Source organism: Candoia aspera, chromosome 2, assembly GCF_035149785.1.
Source record: "Candoia aspera isolate rCanAsp1 chromosome 2, rCanAsp1.hap2, whole genome shotgun sequence".
NCBI lineage: Eukaryota > Metazoa > Chordata > Lepidosauria > Squamata > Boidae > Candoia > Candoia aspera.
In genome coordinates, this window is record NC_086154.1 from 250,295,852 (window position 1) to 250,313,620 (window position 17,769).

Here is a 17,769-nt window from a genome sequence, read left to right on the forward strand (position 1 = left end):
CTGGGTATATGGAAGCTTCACATGTTTAACTTCAGCCATGTTCAGTGCTAATTTAATTGAGATGACAGTTTTGTCTATATATTGCATCAGTGGTAGATGACCACAACTGAACTAATATCACATGCATTTCCTATGTATTTCAAAGAGTGAGGTGTTTTGTCTACTTCATTCAATCACAGTGCTAGTACAGGCTATTTAGGCCATCAAGTCCAACTCCCTGCTCATTGCAGAAATCCAAATCCCACAGACTAAGTTAGCCTTGAAAGGTACATTCTGGCAATCAAACTGAAGCTCAGCTTGATGGGCTGTCAAGCCACAAACTCTTACCATATACGCCTTTATCCAGGAGCAGTAAGAATTCGTCCACTGCATTCCGCATCTCAGGTTCCGTCAGATCCAGCAAGGAAACCACTTTAAAGTCCATCTGCCTCAGCAAGTTGGTCAGCTCATAAACATCAACCAACGGAGCCTTAAGCTTGGGATGGTTATAGTAGCTCATGTTACCCATCAGCAGCGCTACCTTGTCTACTGCTACAAAGGCAGAAAACACAGCATGGTTCCAAATAGCTTTTCCAAAGTGGGCGCTCAAGCAAATCACATGCATGATATTCCACAGGCAGGCTTCATGGTATCTTACACGTAAGTAACTCCCAAGAAGAAAATGTGTAAGGAAGAGTACTGGGGGGCGGGGGAGGCATGTCAACATCATTGGGATTGCAACTACAGAAACAAGAGCACACATTAGCCCAAGTTTTGATTCAAGTTCAGATTCACTTCCTGTTTTGTTTTGGTACAATAAGATTTAATAGCTTTCCTGAAACCATCATAAACCAATTTATTTGCCTTGGACTTAATTTACACCTGCAGCTTTAGAAATAAACAAATAGTTTATAGATGAAGTAGAATCTGTCAAGCTCTATCTCAGTGACAGCCATTTCAGAGAGACAGTTAGAAATTACTGCACGCGCTCAGGAGTTCAATTACCACCTGTTTGGGGCGTTAGTGCATCACAGAGGGATTTAATACAGACCTATTTACACTGATTATATAGGATCTCTGACCTATTCTCATCCCAAGAAAAACGATACATTAGCAAAACAGTCTGCCAACCACCAGATGTAATATAAACAGCAGACAGCATGAATTGTACTTCCAGTTGGAAACTTTACATTTCTGTCATAGGAAAGTGCTATCTCATTGCTGATCAAAACTGTGAATAGGAATTCCAGATCCTTGGCTCTACCTTGAATAGTCTCAGCTTTCTTGAACAGTTTTTATAGTAACAGTGGGAGAAGGAGTCACAAGAGAATAGACTGTATGTAAGAACAACCAATTTCTACAACACCCAATGCCCACCTTATCTTTCACAGTGTCGGATTAAGACATTTAATGTTTTTTGTTAATCTTACATAGCAATACGTATTAAAATTAATCTTGAAAATCAGCCTCTTCCAGGTATTTAGTAGTTTTTCCTTAAGGGTGGACATATTTTAAACCCAGCAATTGAAGTGGGTGGGTGGGGGAATTTAGTTGGGTTTTGACTTAACTGTTTGTTTATTATTATATATTTATTACTGATTGTAAACCTCATTTAAGTACATATTATGATGGAAGGCATATAAGTATCTCAGATGAAATAATATCGTAGCAACCTGTGCCAGTAATCCAGATCTGCTGTTCCCCTGAAAAGACAGAAATTCTCAACATTCATTTTTGATGGAACGTCTCAGTTTTTTGCTGAGTGTTGAAGGAGAAAAACATGAATGAAACTATATCTTAAGTCTTTGCCGACCCTTCTGTGTCTTCCCTCACTCATTCCTGTGCCCAGATGCAGCCATTCCTTTCTTTAGAGGTGATGTATGTAGTTCTGTGCCGACATTTTTCTAATTCTATCATTTAGGGGGAGCAATGACATATCTGTGTTGTCCTCATTAAATAAAATCAAAAACTGAATGATCAGCCCAAGAAGGCTAGTTTAGAACATTTTGTCATATAATGCTATTTCTCTCATTTACTCAATGTTTTAATATAGCAGAATATTAATTATGAGATCTATATTCTTGCACCTGTCTAGTCACATAAGCATCACTTTTAAATCACACGTTCTATTACAGTGTGTAGATTGATCCTTCCTTATTATTTATTTAGATTTATATTCTGCCTTTTCTCCAAGAATTTAAGGTAGCTTACAGGGGATCTCTCCATAGCAGCATAATGGAAGAAAATCATCCAGGTTAACCTTTCTTTACACAAAGTTGACAGACCCAAATTGGTACACCAGCAGGAGAAATACTGATGGTACAGATTTTGAATTTGCAGGAGCAAATTCCATCATTGGCTACATTTGTTTAACGTAACTACGGTAGCCCAGCTACTTCCCATTGCAACGATGACCTTTCATGTAACATCATGCAAATAGTTTGCATTTTGCTGTGCTAAGGAAATACACTGACCTTTTGTTGTTCAGGCCTATACTTAAATCCCTTTTATAAATAATGTTCTTTGCCAAACAAAGAATCAAATTCCAGTGGAACCTTTCCCAGAGTGAGCTTAAACACCCTCTATAGAAGGCCAAATCTCAAACAAGTAATGAAGCAAGGAATTAACCTTGTCTGAATTAATTACTTAATTTAATATTAGGCGTTCTGAAGTTAAAAGAAAGCCATTTTAAAAAAAATTGGACAATTTTCAGACTTCAATAATTGTTGAAAGAATGACGAAGGCATCAACCTACAAAGATACATGTCTATTTCTTAATGCAGCAATTATACAATGAATGAATGACATATCTGTATGCCTGGAATAGAACTTATTTGTTTACTTATTTGCTTACTGCTAAGCAAAGGCACGCGGTGGCGCTGCGGGTTAAACCGCTGAACGGTTGATCGGAAGGTCGGCGGTTCGAAACCGCGCGGCGGGGTGAGCTCCCGTTGCTCGTCCCAGCTTCTGCACACCAAGCAGTTCGAAAACATGCAAATGTGAGTAGATTAATTGGTACCGCTTCGGCGGGAAGGTAACGGCGTTCCGTGAGTCATGCTGGCCACATGACCCGGAAGTGTCCTATGGACAACGCTGGCTCCAAGGCTTTGAAACGGAGATGAGCACCGCCCCCTAGAGTCGGACACGACTGGACTTTACGTCAAGGGAAACCTTTACCTTTACTAAGCAAAGGCAAAATTGAGAGGGAGGAAGCTATAGTCCAAATCATGGAATTACAAAGGTTACTGTGGTACCACAAAACATGAAGCAAGGAGACTTGGATTAGGTGATATATATGCTGGCTAGATATACAGACTCCATCAGACAGCAAGAGGATATTCAAATCAAAGTATTATAAATTACAAATACAGGATTTTCTTTTAGTTCGCAGAATTCTTCTTTTAATTCACAGTTAAATATTGAAAATGCTGAATTTTTAAAAAGAAAACTTGGCCAGAACCACATTGCTCTGTTTCTTTATGTTTGGATAAGTGTACACATGGAGTCATCTGGTACTGAGGAGGGAGTTTTTGGAGAATGGGAGGACCTCTGATAACTCCTCAAAAACAGGTTGGGGAAGGCTTTTGGGTTAGGTACTTGTCATCTCTGCTTTATATCATTTGCCTGGTTGGAAAGATGCATTAAGCTACTTACCAAACTGCCTTTCAGTTGGTTGTTCAAGATCTGTTTTGTAAAGAAAGAATGAAAGAGTTTTGTATTACTTAATGTCAGTCTGTCTGTCTGTCTCTCTCTTTATATATATATTTATCCATTCAATCGTGTCCGATTCTCAGAGACTGCCTGGACAAATCCCTGCAGTTTTCCTGGCAAGGTTTTTCGGAAGTGGTTTGCCATTGCCTCCTTCCTAGGGCTGAGAGAGTGTGACTGGCCCAAGGTCACCCAGCTGGCTTTGTGACCAAGGCGGGACTAGAACTCACGGTCTCCTGGTTTCTAGCCTGATGCCTTAACCACTACACCAAACTGGCTCTCAAATATCAATACAATTTACAAATAATAAACACATTACAAGGTTCTTCAGTTTGGATCATCCAGCTTTTCCAGCGCTTACAAGGGAAATCAATGTGTTTTTCATTTTTTTAAAGGTTATGTCCTGTTCACTGGAGTTATCCCACTTTTACTCCCCACTAGAACACGAGTTAGGTCACTTTTAAAGCTGAGCACTACTCTGGTGTATGTTCTATATTCGTAAGAGTATCTTATTGGATATGCATTATGCAGGTTACAAAGTAAAGTTTCAATCTTTCCAACTGAAATAATTACAATTTTCTGGACCTATTAGAAATAGCTATCTGCTAGAATGGTAGTTAGACGGAATAATTTTTGGAACTATGTGGAGCATGTGGATAAGATAAAATCTGTTCAGAGAAACAGGAAAATGTTCTATTTATCAGGTCATGCAATGTAAACAGCCATATTAATAAAGACCTGTAATTGATGATAGCCACTGTCTGTTTCCAACATAATTTGTGAAGCCCTCTTTTGATTTTTTTTTACCTAATTTGGCGGGGGGGAGAAATAATCCCAATGGTTTTAACATCTTGGAATTTCTAGACTTCTTTGTCCAGAATGACTGAAACAGAATTATGCCCCAAGGAATTAAAAATTTCTATCCTGATACTTACTAGATGTGTCCCGCTGTCCCTGAGAGCTGCACATTAACTCCTTGCAGAATCATTTACTCTGATCTTACCAGTCATGAAAATATTCTAACTATGCCACCCATAGAGAACTCAATATGTAAATTAGCAACATCTTTCCAAGCTCATTACATAAAGTTAATGTAGCTTTCAGAGATTCTAGTTCCTGTTTTTGAACTAATACAAGATTTTTGGCCATTGGGAACTGAAAACCAGCTCTTTTGCCAGATAAAACAGTTTTTGTTCTTTGTTGTTCTATTATTATTATTGTGCAGCTTACAGTGTGAAGGACAAAAACTCACACGTATGCATGCAAAGAGAGTTGCTCAGAACCTACAGGAGTACTTGGCAAAATACAAATATGTAAACCTGTGCTCCTGTAGCAAGAGAACTGACATGATTGTTAGACAGGGAGCAGAATGCTTGGCATAATTCCCAGTGGAGGTATCATTTGAATCCATGGATTTACCAAGTACCTGATTATATCTCTGTGCTAGTTTTAGCATGATCAACAAACAGTGTGATTCATTTCATACTATCTTCAGTTAGTATCTGGATCATCTTATCATATATACATAATAGCTGATATGCATTAATAGCGGAAATGTATTTCTGATGCCCCATGGTTAGAGCAGAAACAGGTATCCGCCCTGTATATAGCCACTCAACAATTCAAGTCTTTAGCTGCTGGAGGAAGATTCTCCTAATGGACCCTGGTAGGCTACACAAAATGTGCTTAGAAGGTCAGATAGCTGTGATTCAGTCCACCACGTGGATAAACCGACTTACTAAAGTTATCTTGCAGCCCAGGCTATCTACCTAATATCTACTTTCAGCTGGATACCAGGACAAGGAAACATTTAAACAGAGAGTCATGGATATCAGCATCCAGACTGATATAGAGTTTCTTGCAAGATTCAGATCTTTAAAGTGGTTGGCCAGGAATAAAATGACATTTCAAGTAGAAAAATACTTGACAAAAGGTGTGATACAGTATTAAAGAACAGCCCTTACCAGAGCAAGATTTGAGTTGCTGGACTGCATGGTAAAATATGGGTAGTTCTACCACATGCCATATGATGCGAGGAAATATATAGGTGAAGCTCCATATATAGGAGACATCACACTTGTCTCATTTGGGTGCCAATTATACAGCCCAGCAAAGGCTCAATATTTAGGATCTTTACTCAACATAGTAGCCTAGATTGTCCTACTTCCTTCAGGGTGCTAAAAAGTATGTAGCTAGCAGAACTGCCAAGTTTATAGTTAAAACTGTTCAGCTGAGAGTCTGTTACACAGAAGAGATTGGGGCCTCATGCAAAGGTTATCTGGATATACTCTGCTGTGTATTTTGGCCTATTTTGTGTATTTTGTTACAGATGCTTTGCTGTGTATTTTGGCAGATATATGCTTATCTGAATATATTTTGCTGTGTATTTTGGCATATTTACATCTATTTTATCCTTTTGTTAGTTGATGCTGTGTTGTGTCTTGATGTAGTCAATCTACTAATCAATACATTAATTAACTAACTATATTTCTCATGAATGTTTGATTTTGCTTCAGGCAGTACAAATATGTTACAATTTTGATCCTTAGCTTGACTTTCATTAGGTTTTAAATGGTGCTTAAATTTATATATCTCCTTTATAGACTGATACAGAATAGTATTGGATAGCCTGAATAAAGCCATATAAATGCTGACTACTGTATAAACTCAATGATGCATTTAAAGACTGAAAAATAATGAGCACCATCAATAACAGCCAATCGTTTCTTCATGAACAAAGATCCGGCACAGTTTTCATATATGTTATCCACTATAATATACTTACCAAATCCTTCAAAGTCATTTAATTCCTCTGAAAAAAACAAAGAAAAATGAATATACAGGTTAGACAAATATATGAAAAGGGATTTATGAGTTGCCCAAAAATGAAAATTAAAAATAGAAAGAAGATGTTTAATGATTGTTTTATTCAATGCTTACAAAGTTAGTAGCAAAGGACAGACTTTGTATAATTAGTAGAAGATGTATAGAAGGAATTAACAGCTCATGCAAGAATATGACATTATATTACATTGGCATTCATAGACTACTACAGCACAAACCTCCATTGTAGCTATAGATCCCAGAATCACCAAACTGTCAGTATTTAGGTTTCACCAGAAAGCTCTACAGTATTTGATTAACATTACCTTCAGTGCATTCTACTGTAACAGATTTTCCACCTTGAGTTTCAAGAGAAAAGAATGCTAGAATGAAGCTCCTGATTTTATTTGTGACAGATAAGAAAACAAATAGGTAAGAATGGTATTTACATTCCCAACAAGTCTAGAGCCAAGTATTACTGCATAATTCATACTTAAATGTGTGTCTATCAAACTGAGTGTCATGTTCACTGTTTCAACGTGCACTGTACATCATAACGTTTCACATGCCATGGTGCTGATGCGCGTTTCTGTTGGGAGGGAGCTGCTGTGAAACCTTGTGTGAGTTTTTTTTTTTTGCATCAAACTCATAAATGACAATGCATAATGAAACATTTGATGCATTTAACACTTTTCTTCACTGTAGACTTTTATTTTCTAAAAACTTGGAGGCAATCTCATATATATAATGGAAAAGCAAAGTCAGGTATGCCAGTGCCACTGAGCTTAAGCAAATTACCTTCTCTGACACAGAGACCAGACATGTTGTAGAGGGCATGGGGAATGGCCTTGAAGGACAGGAGGAAGAGCTGTTACCAAGGCAACAGTCAGATAAGAGGATCTCAGTCCGGGCCAAGAAAGTAATGTGAGTAAGTATCGCAGACAAGCCACTCCCTAGTTCACATGAAGATAAAGGGAGGGAGGGGGAAAGACATTCAGACTTGCAATTCTGTTGTTATAGCTTTACAGATTAAAGTAGTACCAACTACATGTCACTGGTTTCCTAGTCTTTGAAGAGATGACACATGTAAATTAGCACGCCTATCTGAGAGCGATAAACATATAGGACACAGAATATTGAGTCTTTTAACCAATAGTGGCCACAGCATATTATAAACTTAAATGGTCTTGTAGAACAATGAACTGTAAATAATGCAAACAACTGTAGATGATGCGGTGCTTTACAGAAGGACAATATAATCTCAGTTCTAGAGCAGCTTTTAACTGTCTACCTACTGGAAATCCAGTCTCTTTTATACTTAGAAACTAAAATGCAAAAGTTGAAGCAGCCTGTTGTACCCTGATTTAAAATTAATCATGTACATTTTGTGTACACATTACACATAGATACATGTTATTTATTTATTTATATTTTTTTATTGATTTTCTATCCTGCCTTTATTATTTTTATAAATAACTCAAGATGGGGAATATACCTAATACTCCTTCCTCCTCCTATTTTCCCTACAACAACAACCCTGTGAGGTGGGTTGGGCTGAGAGAGAGTGAATGGCCCAAGGTCACCCAGCCAGCTTTCAAGCCTAAGGCGGGACAAGAACTCTCCTACTACGCCTGATTGGCTCTTGGGCTGAGAGGGAGTGACTGGCCCCAGGTCACCCAGCCGGCTTTCAGGCCTAAGGCGGGACTAGAACTCTCATACCACGCCTGATTGGCTCTTGGGCTGAGAGAGAGGGACTGGCCCAAGGTCACCCAGCCGGCTTTCAGGCCTAAGGCAGGACTAGAACTCTCAGTCTCCTGGATTCTAGCCTGTTGCCTTAACCACTAGACCAAACTGGCTCTCTATACATTTTCCTTCATGGTGTTTGATACATTTTAAAAAGTAAAAAAATATGTAAATATTAAAAATGAAAATTTATGGATATCCTACTTACGTCCGCCCCCCCAGCAGAATGCAAATAGTAGGGTAACATTATTGACATATATCCCTTTCCCACAGGCATGAATAAACATCAGGAAATCAAGTTAACATATGGTAGCATGCTTAGAAATTTGATAAATAGTTTAGAGATCCTGTCTTTTTTTCCCTAAGGCATGAAGTTTCTCATATGAACACAATGTTGGTGGCAAGCTTATCTCTTCCAGAAATGACGTTCAGAGGAACACAATGATTATACAGTTTGAACAAGACCTTCTGCAAGTGAAAAAAAAATCTATAACATAAATAATCATTACAGTTACAAGAATGTCAACCATATCGGTGTCTAGCGTCAAGAAATAGGAACGTAAAAAAGTTCAGACCATAATTTTCTATGGAATAAATTTTTAAGATAAATAGAAAATAAGTCCCATAAAAGCTGCCATGTTAATGATACCTGATCCAACTTCCCATTAGTAGTTCCTGATGTTGATATGCCAGATGGAACTACATGCCAGTTCACTGCTTACTAAGTTCATTATTATCCTTCTTACCTATAGTGACTTTCACCTTTTTGCTTTCTTCATTTTCTTGGTTATTGTATACCAGACACCAGTATGTCCCTTGATGTTCAGTGTCTACGCAGGATACCTTGAAGGGTATTAGGACATTTGCTAGTAAGGCATTCTCCAGAGTTCATTCTTTTTATTCCAGCAGTACTTTTGCTTACATTTCAATGAAGTTCAATGAAGTCTGCATTCCGGCAGACTGAATCTGAAGCTACAAATTCAGCGGCCTAATATTTAATTCACTGAGATGAGAAACCCTTCAAATTGCAGAAAAAGGTTCATGTAATTCAGTGTACCTTCATAAAACACAAAACAAATCCTTCCTCATAGAAAAAAAAAGTAATTACCCCCTAGCACAGAACCCAGGCACTCTATATCAGGGTTTCTCAACCAGGGTTCCATGGAACCCTAAGGTTCCATGAGAGGTCACCAGGGGTTGCCTGGGAGATCACAATTTATTTTAAAAATTATTTCAAATTCGGGCAACTTCACAGTAAAGAGGCAAGTTTCGTTCCTTATTTTTAGTTTAAGAACACAGTTAATGCATCTATTTAGGCCTTCGCATGAAACAAAGATCATAATTTTGTAACTTCTGGCCTATATTTGAGCCTGAATGTGCAGGGGCTCCCCGAGGCCTGAAAAATATTTCAAGGGTTCCTCCAGGGTCAAAAGGCTGAGAAAGGCTGCTCTGTATGCTATACAAATTTAAGGGAAAATAATTATAACTTTCTGCAGCAAGGCATTAATGCCCAAGGATATTAAGCATTTCATAAAAGTAATAATAAATTAATGGAGGTCATTGCATTAAGGCTTGTATGTAGTCTTGCATCAACTTTGCAGTAATGATTAATAATTAAAAGCCTTGGGTTCAGTCTTTCAGCCAGTTAAGACTTTGGGAAATAGGATACAAGCAATTAAGCTCACTTTGGAGTGCAGTATTCCAAGGAGAATCATGCAACTATTATCAGCATGCTAATGGCAAAGCATTAGGAGGTTAATGAACTTGTTATTTTATTTACTGAATTTCAGAGTTACTCTTGAAGAATTTATTCCAAGGAGGCTTTGAACTTAAAATGTGAGCATCAATTCCTCATCGATACAGCTGAAGGAAAAAAAGACTCACCACATAGACCTTTTTATCTCCATTAGTAAGCGGAAATTCCTCTTTGTACCACTGGTACTGAGGCACAGGAATTCCTATTGCTTCACACTGAAGAATTAACATTTCTCCAACCATCAGGTTTTGAGATTGTGGATGCAGGCAGATACGTATTTTCATTTCAGGCAACTCAAGGCAGTTTCCTTAAATGGAAGATTTTAAACATTCCTAAGATGAAAATCTTTTCGGCAAAACAATAGAGATGCAAGATTTGCAGAGCCGAAGCAGTCAGCAAAGGACAATGATTTCTTGGCCCACAATTGTACCCTCCCCAGGCACTTCCCCCATTTATTTGCTGCATCTAATTTAAAGGAAGTGGATGGTTCTGGGAAGAATGGAACAAACAGTGTGTGCTTGTTCCTTTAGAGAGGAAATCCAATATATTAAATTTAAAGAGGTACGAGTTGCTCAGGCGATTTGAGTTGTATTAAATTATTTGCCACATTCATATTCTGGGAACTTCTCAGTGATTAATGCATTTTCTTGCATTAAAGCAAAATATTCCTGCAGGTAACATATATTAATGTGTAGGTGCTAATTCATTACAGAAGTACTTGATGATGTATGGTATTAATAAATTACAAGTATGGCTACATTCCTATTTCATGCACTATAAAACTTACATATAAAACTGTTAGTGACTACTGCCATGCTTAATTACATATCCATTCTTAATGAGAAAGAACCTTACTAGGATTGCAAGTGCTGTAAAAAGACTCAAGTATATCATCTCTCTGGACAAGCAACTGCTTAAGTGAATTGTCCACCAAGATACATCTAAGGATAACATTTTAGTCACTTATCATTTTAATATTACCATTAGCAGCCAAATGACATTGCCTTGCAAGAGCGATCAGAAAATGCAGTTAAACCAGAATAGTACAGCTAGATTAGTTGGTAAAGCATACAGAAGTAAGCATAACTCAATCTTTTATCATTTGCACTGGCTCCAATTGTTTTTGGGCCTAATTCAAGATGTGGATTTTACCAACAAAGCTTTAAATGGATTTAAATGCTTTCTCGAGGGATTAGACAAGCCTTTTGTTACTCAGTTTGCAATGAGAGATAAAGACTTTACTGCTTCATTCAGCATTAGATGGTTTTTAATATATGATCTAAAACTTAGTATGTGTTATTTAGCCAGAAGATCCTTTTGGCTAAAAAGTAATCTGTAAATATTTTTTAAAAACCACCAAGGAATAAGCATGCAAGGTCTCCAGGTAAATACTGAGAAGAAGCACATTTTAGGCTTTAGCAAGACTTTAAGCTTTCATGGGCTGTGCGCCCTCCTGAAAGTACATGAAACCAGTAAAGCATTCTCTCCAAGACAGATGTCAGATGCTTTTAACTCAGTTGTTGTGGTCAAATATATTAGCATGCACTGATTAAAAGTTTTAGACATTCTATTGTAGTTGTTATCTAATGTGACAGAGATTAGGATTTGTATTTTCTGAAACTGCAGCCATAGGGAATGGAGAAAATTCTATAATCAGACATTCTATGGCTTTATAGTCATTCACAAGCATTCTTAGGGCAAGAGAAACAGCTGCAGAGATCCTAAATCATTATTGTCACAACTCTGAAATGAAGCTAGAAAATCAGTATTCCTCATATTTGCACCTAGCTCTCTTCTTGCCATTTCTACCATATAAAAAGTTTGTAACCCACCATCAGAATCTCCTTGGCTATCACAAACATCCAATTGTGCCCATCGGCTGAACTCATAAGAAGAATCACTGTTCACTCGACATATGTATAATCCAGTATCATCTGCAGTCACTTGGTTGAACACCAGTTCTGGAGAATTCCCATTTGGAACCTGGATTAGGATGCATCAGAAACAGACCACACATATTGCCACAGTATGGAAGATAGTGGAAGATAAAATACAATAGTGTTTAGCTATATTACACACAAAAGCTGGTTTTGTAGATTGTTTGGTTTAAACCTAGAGTGATTGGTGAACTCAGCCATTGTTCTGTGTTGAGCATTATTTGTAAACCAGTAGAATATAGTTTCAGGAAAGATCAGTTTGGGATTCTAGGCCAAAGTATTGCCTGTTTGAACATATTAACTAAAAAAATGAGATCTTAAGCCCTCAAGATTTTAAAATTAATCTTCAGTCTGCAAGAAACTCAGCATACATGGGATTATTCTATTTTATCAACACAACAACACTGTTAAACAGATTAAGATGGAAGGCAATTTAGTGGCAAAGGCTGCCTAATAAACTTGTAGATGAGCAGGGATTTAATTGAAGGTCTCTCCAGTTCAGGACCAAGACTAAGAACAGAAAGAGAGCTTCTAAAGCATCCTTGAGATCCAGTGTATTGAGATTTCATCCATTCATTCATTTTACCACCTTAAAAGCCATCTCAGTCACAACAGTAACTCTAGGCAGTTTACAAAGCATAAATAATTCATATTAAAAAAACAAGGCAAGAGAAATCAAGCAAATCACAGTACGACTGCTAAAACTCATGTCAGAGAAACAACAAAACCAGTTACACACCATAAAACATAGATCAACAAGTGAGGTCACAAAACACCTTGCTGAAAAAGCCAGGTCTTCAAGGCTTCCTGAAAACACAAAAGAGTTGGGGCCATAAGAAGTCCAGGGGAATGCTGTTCAGGAAGGCAGGGACCCATTTTTGAGACACAGAGATATTAGGCAAGAATTATAGGCAAACATGGCAGCGTTTCTTAACAAAGTGAAGCCTGGGAAGTGACAATATCATTCGGCATCATAGCCAATTTATTAGTAAAAAAGTATTGGGACTTTGGATGAATCCCTGTTCAAGCACCAATACACTTTCAGGTTTAGTGAGAGCATACAATTCTCAGGAATAAAACAGCAAAACTCACACAGTATATGAACACTATTAGAATAATGCTTGACATTTCTATTTTACATCATTAAGTTTTATGAGGGTACAGTGCTGGAATGCTTCCCCTAAGCAATTATGCGCTAGTTTAATTTGCAACTGGATTTTAAAGACAGTATAGAAGTGAAACACCCTTTTGTAGCCTTGGCTCAAACTACTTCAATATATCCTTCATGTTCTCTGTAATTCCCAAGGATTCAAACAAATCATAATCGGTAAAGTGAATTACCCACACATAAAAAAGAACAAGCATCTATTACTTGTAAAGTACCCCATAGAACTAGTTTCTTAGTTAAGAAAAGTATTTTCTTTGATGGAAACTCATAGATATTTTCTTTTATTTTCAGCAGTTAATTTAACTTCACCCCTTGAGGTCAACATGAATAACAGCTCATTGAACAATTGCTGTTGCCATCAAAGTCCATCAAAAGGGCAATCACATTATTCACAGGATCCCTTGGTTAGAAAGAGAAGCAAATGTTCACAGCAGTTCTCAGAATAAAATAGTGGTACTTTAGACTTCTTAACAATCAGATTTTTACAGTGTGTGAAACTGCCAGGACAGCTGAATCTAAGTAACATCTCCCTTGTAGACTTAGGGGTTAAAACACTTCAGCAATGGCTGGATGATGCCATGAAGATACTATAAGTTCCTAGTGAGGAAATGCCTTAATAATTAATGTTTCCTTACTAAAGCTTAATAACTTAGTATAGATAGAATACCTAGGACTGCAGCCTAATACGGTAATACATTTCCACGTACATATTCAATTAATTAAATAGCTATTTTGGATGGGAAGTGTAGCTTTTGATAATGGGAAAATTCCATGCTGTACACACAGATCAAAATAAAATCAAAACATTACAGATGGAGAGTACTTAGACTTCAACAATAGTGAAATTCCAAGTTCTGCCAAATGCAAGTGTTTACCAAGAATAAAATCATATAGCATTAACGGGTACCTTATTCAGCACTGCTTGATGTAATAGAAATGTTTTGTCCGGAAATAAAACAGTTATATTCATATTTCAGTTACATGCTATAAACACCCATTCCAGAACACTTTTTTCAGTGCTGCCAAGATCCCTGCAATATGCTACTTTCACTGTGAAATTACTATTCCTCAAATATGAAAAACACATTTCTTTTAAAAACCATAAGGACTGAAAAAAACGGTATGCTGGCTTTAAGAAATGTGTTTTATTACCATACATTGTATCCCAACTACATTTTCAAAATACTTCAAAAATAACAATTTGGAAACTATTTTGTAAGATGGCCAGTACAGTGTCATGGTGTCAACCCTTGACACCTTATGTGCCACCTTGTGTGAGATGGGTGGCCGTATAAATTTGATTAAATAAACAAACAAACAAACAAACACTTCAATGTAGACCAGACTAAGAGACCAAAGTCATGCAGGCCAATATTACTCTATTATAAAGGTACAGTAACAGAATCTTGCAGGTCTGAATGTGCTTCCCCCTCCCTCCCTTTATCTTCGTGAGAACTAGGGAGGGGCTCATCTGAGACGTTTTCTCAGATTACAGTTCTGCCCCCCGCTCAGGTTTCTTTTATCTGATCACTGTCTTGGTAGTGGCTCTTCCTCCTGTCCCATAAGGCCATTCCCTCTTCCCATTAAACATGGTTAAGGAAACACATTGGCTGACTTTGAGCCCATTTCTCGCTCAGATGCATATGTCACTTTCAGCTTGTGCGAGAGAGGTGGGTATAAATACTATAAAATAAAATAATAATAATGAGATATAGAATACGTAAGAGTCTAACATCCCATAGTGTACATAAGTCTTAGGTTGTAAGGAAAAGATGAATGAAAATTGTATTCAATATGAGACTGGAAGCCTTATACGGACTTTTTGCTGAAAGAAGAAGACTGAATTGATGGTTTATGGGTTTGGGGATTAAAAAGGGTTAAAGAGGAAGGGGAAAAATTAAGATGGCAATTACTTGAAGGAAAGAAGGTCAGAAGTCATAATTCTATGCTTTCTTTTTTCACTTTTTTCTTTTTTTATCTTCTTTTTTTCTTTTCTTTTGTATTTTTTCTTTAATTTTCTACACTTTTATTGTACTGAAAAGTCTTAATAAAATATTAAAAAAAAGAAAATTACATTCAACATGGTCTGGAATTTTCTACGTTTTAGAAGCTACCATTTACATTCTAGTATATTTACTTACCATTTTTTTTTCTTTAAACCACTGGTAGTACAGGAGAGGATATCCTGTTGCCCAGCAGCTCAGCTTCACCATCTGGCCAGATAAAACAGCTTGGGATTCTGGTTCTACAATGATCTTTATACCTGTGAAAAAGGTAGAAGTAATCTATATTTAATGCAAAAGATGAACCTAGTTATATAAAAGCACTGAAGTTTGCTTGCTTGCTTATTTAATTATTTGTTGGGTTTGTAAGGCTGTCTAATCATCATATAAGCCAAGGCAGTATATAGGACAAGTTAAAAATACAATATAACAGTAAAGGAAGAAGCAAATCACCATACGGGGAATAGACACAAATTAAAATAGTCACAGCATACCGGTGGGTTCTCAAAGCCTTACAGCCCAGGGCCTGCTAGAAGTCCTTATGGCTTCCTGAAGAACAGGAAGTTTGGGATCATGCAGACCTTGGAGGGGGGACGTTGTTCCAGTGGGCAGGAGCCGCAACAGAAGAGGCATGATTGTAGAGTGCCATACAATGACATTTCTTCAGTTGAGAGGCCCTGGAACATGCCATCTCTGTCAGATATTGTGGGATGGGCAGAGATAATTAGGGAGAAGTGGTCTCAGAAATAACCAGGCCCTGAGTCATGAAAGGTTCTAAAGATAACCATCAACACCTTGACTTGCACCTGGAAGCCAACTGTTAACCAGTTTGCGTATCAATTGCAAACTTTAATAGTTGAATGAAATAAGAATTAGAGATTCCTATTTTGCATGGACAATGGGAAAAGGTGTTAATATCAACATAAAGAACTTCCATATATCTTAGATTACATATTATTCAACAAAAAATAATATTTCATACTTATTAGACTCCACTGCATTTATACAGAAAAGGCATCATATTGCTTGAGATGCAATGAGATTAATGCTTCATTTACTGTAAACCTATGTTCATACGGTGTTCTGTGATTGTTACATTTGGGGAGGAAGTTACTATATGTATCAACTCAACTATGAAATAATATTTAATATTTACTGTTCACATTCTTTTGAACTATATTTATATCCTGTGGAAATTGACTTTGGGACAAAGTAAGTAGATGCTCCATTATTTAGCACTGTAAAAAATAAACATGTGGTCCTGCAATCTATGGTCTGCAGAACTGATGTTATTAGCAATTTATAAATGAATCACTTGTCACTGTAGATTTGCTATGGATTATCATAATGAAATATATTCCAGAATAGAAATGCTTATGTAAAACTTAAATATATGTGTGTTCATTAATCCATATGTATACATACGTTTTTGTTTTTAGTTCCTTTCTCTTTTTCCTTGCTTTGTTCGTATGTTTTCTTTCTCTTAGCTTTTTGTACACAGTCAATAAAAGCAAAGGACATCCCACCCCCCGTAGTTATACCTGATATTTCTGAATATAATGTGTCAGTTTAATGAAGTGGTATGATTTGTTTAAACTCACAAGGCGTAATAAAACTTCACTGCAATTTTTTTTAAATGCACAGATAAATGCCCTGGTACTTGTTATTAATCATGATGAAATATATAAATTAATCAGAATTTTAGAAATCACAAGCAGTGCATCAGCATTCACAAGTGTAGCTAGAGAGGTCTAATGGCAAAAGATGTGTTGCAATGATGCACATACTATATAAGGGGTAGCGCTTGTATCACAGTGCAGAATTCATCATTCTGACAAAACCTCTGGATCCAGCAAACGTCTCTGAATCAATGCACAGCAATTCTCTTGCGTGGCAGAACAGTAAGAGGTGGGGTCAAGCCTGAATGGATGCTGAATAAATGTGGATTGAATACAAAATGGAGTAGCTGATATGAAAAAGGACTTTGATGTAGCTTGGTCACGTAGAGAATTAAGAAGGATCAAACTGCAAAATAAATATACGGATGAAGACCGAATAGGCCATGAAGAATGGAAACACCAAGAAAGAGATCCTCAGAAAAAGAGAGGTGAGAATTTTAAAGCACCAAAGGCGATGAATGAAGCTTTCTATGGATGCAGTTGAAACATCAATGTTTTCCAAGGACAGAAAGATACAGGGAGGTGAATAGAGTTGATATAAAGTACATCTAGCTATGCTTCCTTTTCTTTTTCTTAACTCATAATTTCGGCCTTATTCTTTTCCTGAACTCTGCATAGTGTTTCTTAACCCCAAAAGAAATAGTGTGATGGGTATGTATGCATGTATGACACGTGCCATTCCTTACTTTAGCTCATTTTTAGCTCATTTTGCTTCAGTCATACTGCAATCAGTAAGTTTATACACACACGCACACACACACAGAGTATATATTTATATTTATATATATTTCAAATTTTGCCACCACCCATCTCCCCCGAAGAGAGGGACTCTGGGTGGTTTACAATAATATATTTATATTTATATTTTCATGATGATGTAGGAGATGAAAAATGCCTGGTTATATATTCTTTAGAAGCTGAAGTCGAGCAGTTCTATGAGGATCTGCAGCACCTACTGGACAACACGCCTAAA

At 37.1% G+C, this 17,769-nt stretch overlaps 1 protein-coding gene across 1 annotated transcript in view; it reads right to left on the minus strand.

The window, feature by feature from the left end:
* MALT1 (MALT1 paracaspase) overlaps positions 1–17,769 on the minus strand; it is a 35,900-nt gene that overhangs the window by 10,184 nt on the left and 7,947 nt on the right. The window contains exons 3-10 of the mRNA XM_063295786.1: positions 15,256–15,377; positions 11,842–11,992; positions 10,138–10,316; positions 9,000–9,096; positions 6,837–6,869; positions 6,473–6,499; positions 3,634–3,663; positions 328–531 (exon numbers count right to left, since the gene is read on the minus strand). Coding sequence (XP_063151856.1) covers positions 328–531; positions 3,634–3,663; positions 6,473–6,499; positions 6,837–6,869; positions 9,000–9,096; positions 10,138–10,316; positions 11,842–11,992; positions 15,256–15,377 — 843 coding nt within the window. The remainder of the gene's footprint in view (positions 1–327; positions 532–3,633; positions 3,664–6,472; positions 6,500–6,836; positions 6,870–8,999; positions 9,097–10,137; positions 10,317–11,841; positions 11,993–15,255; positions 15,378–17,769) is intronic.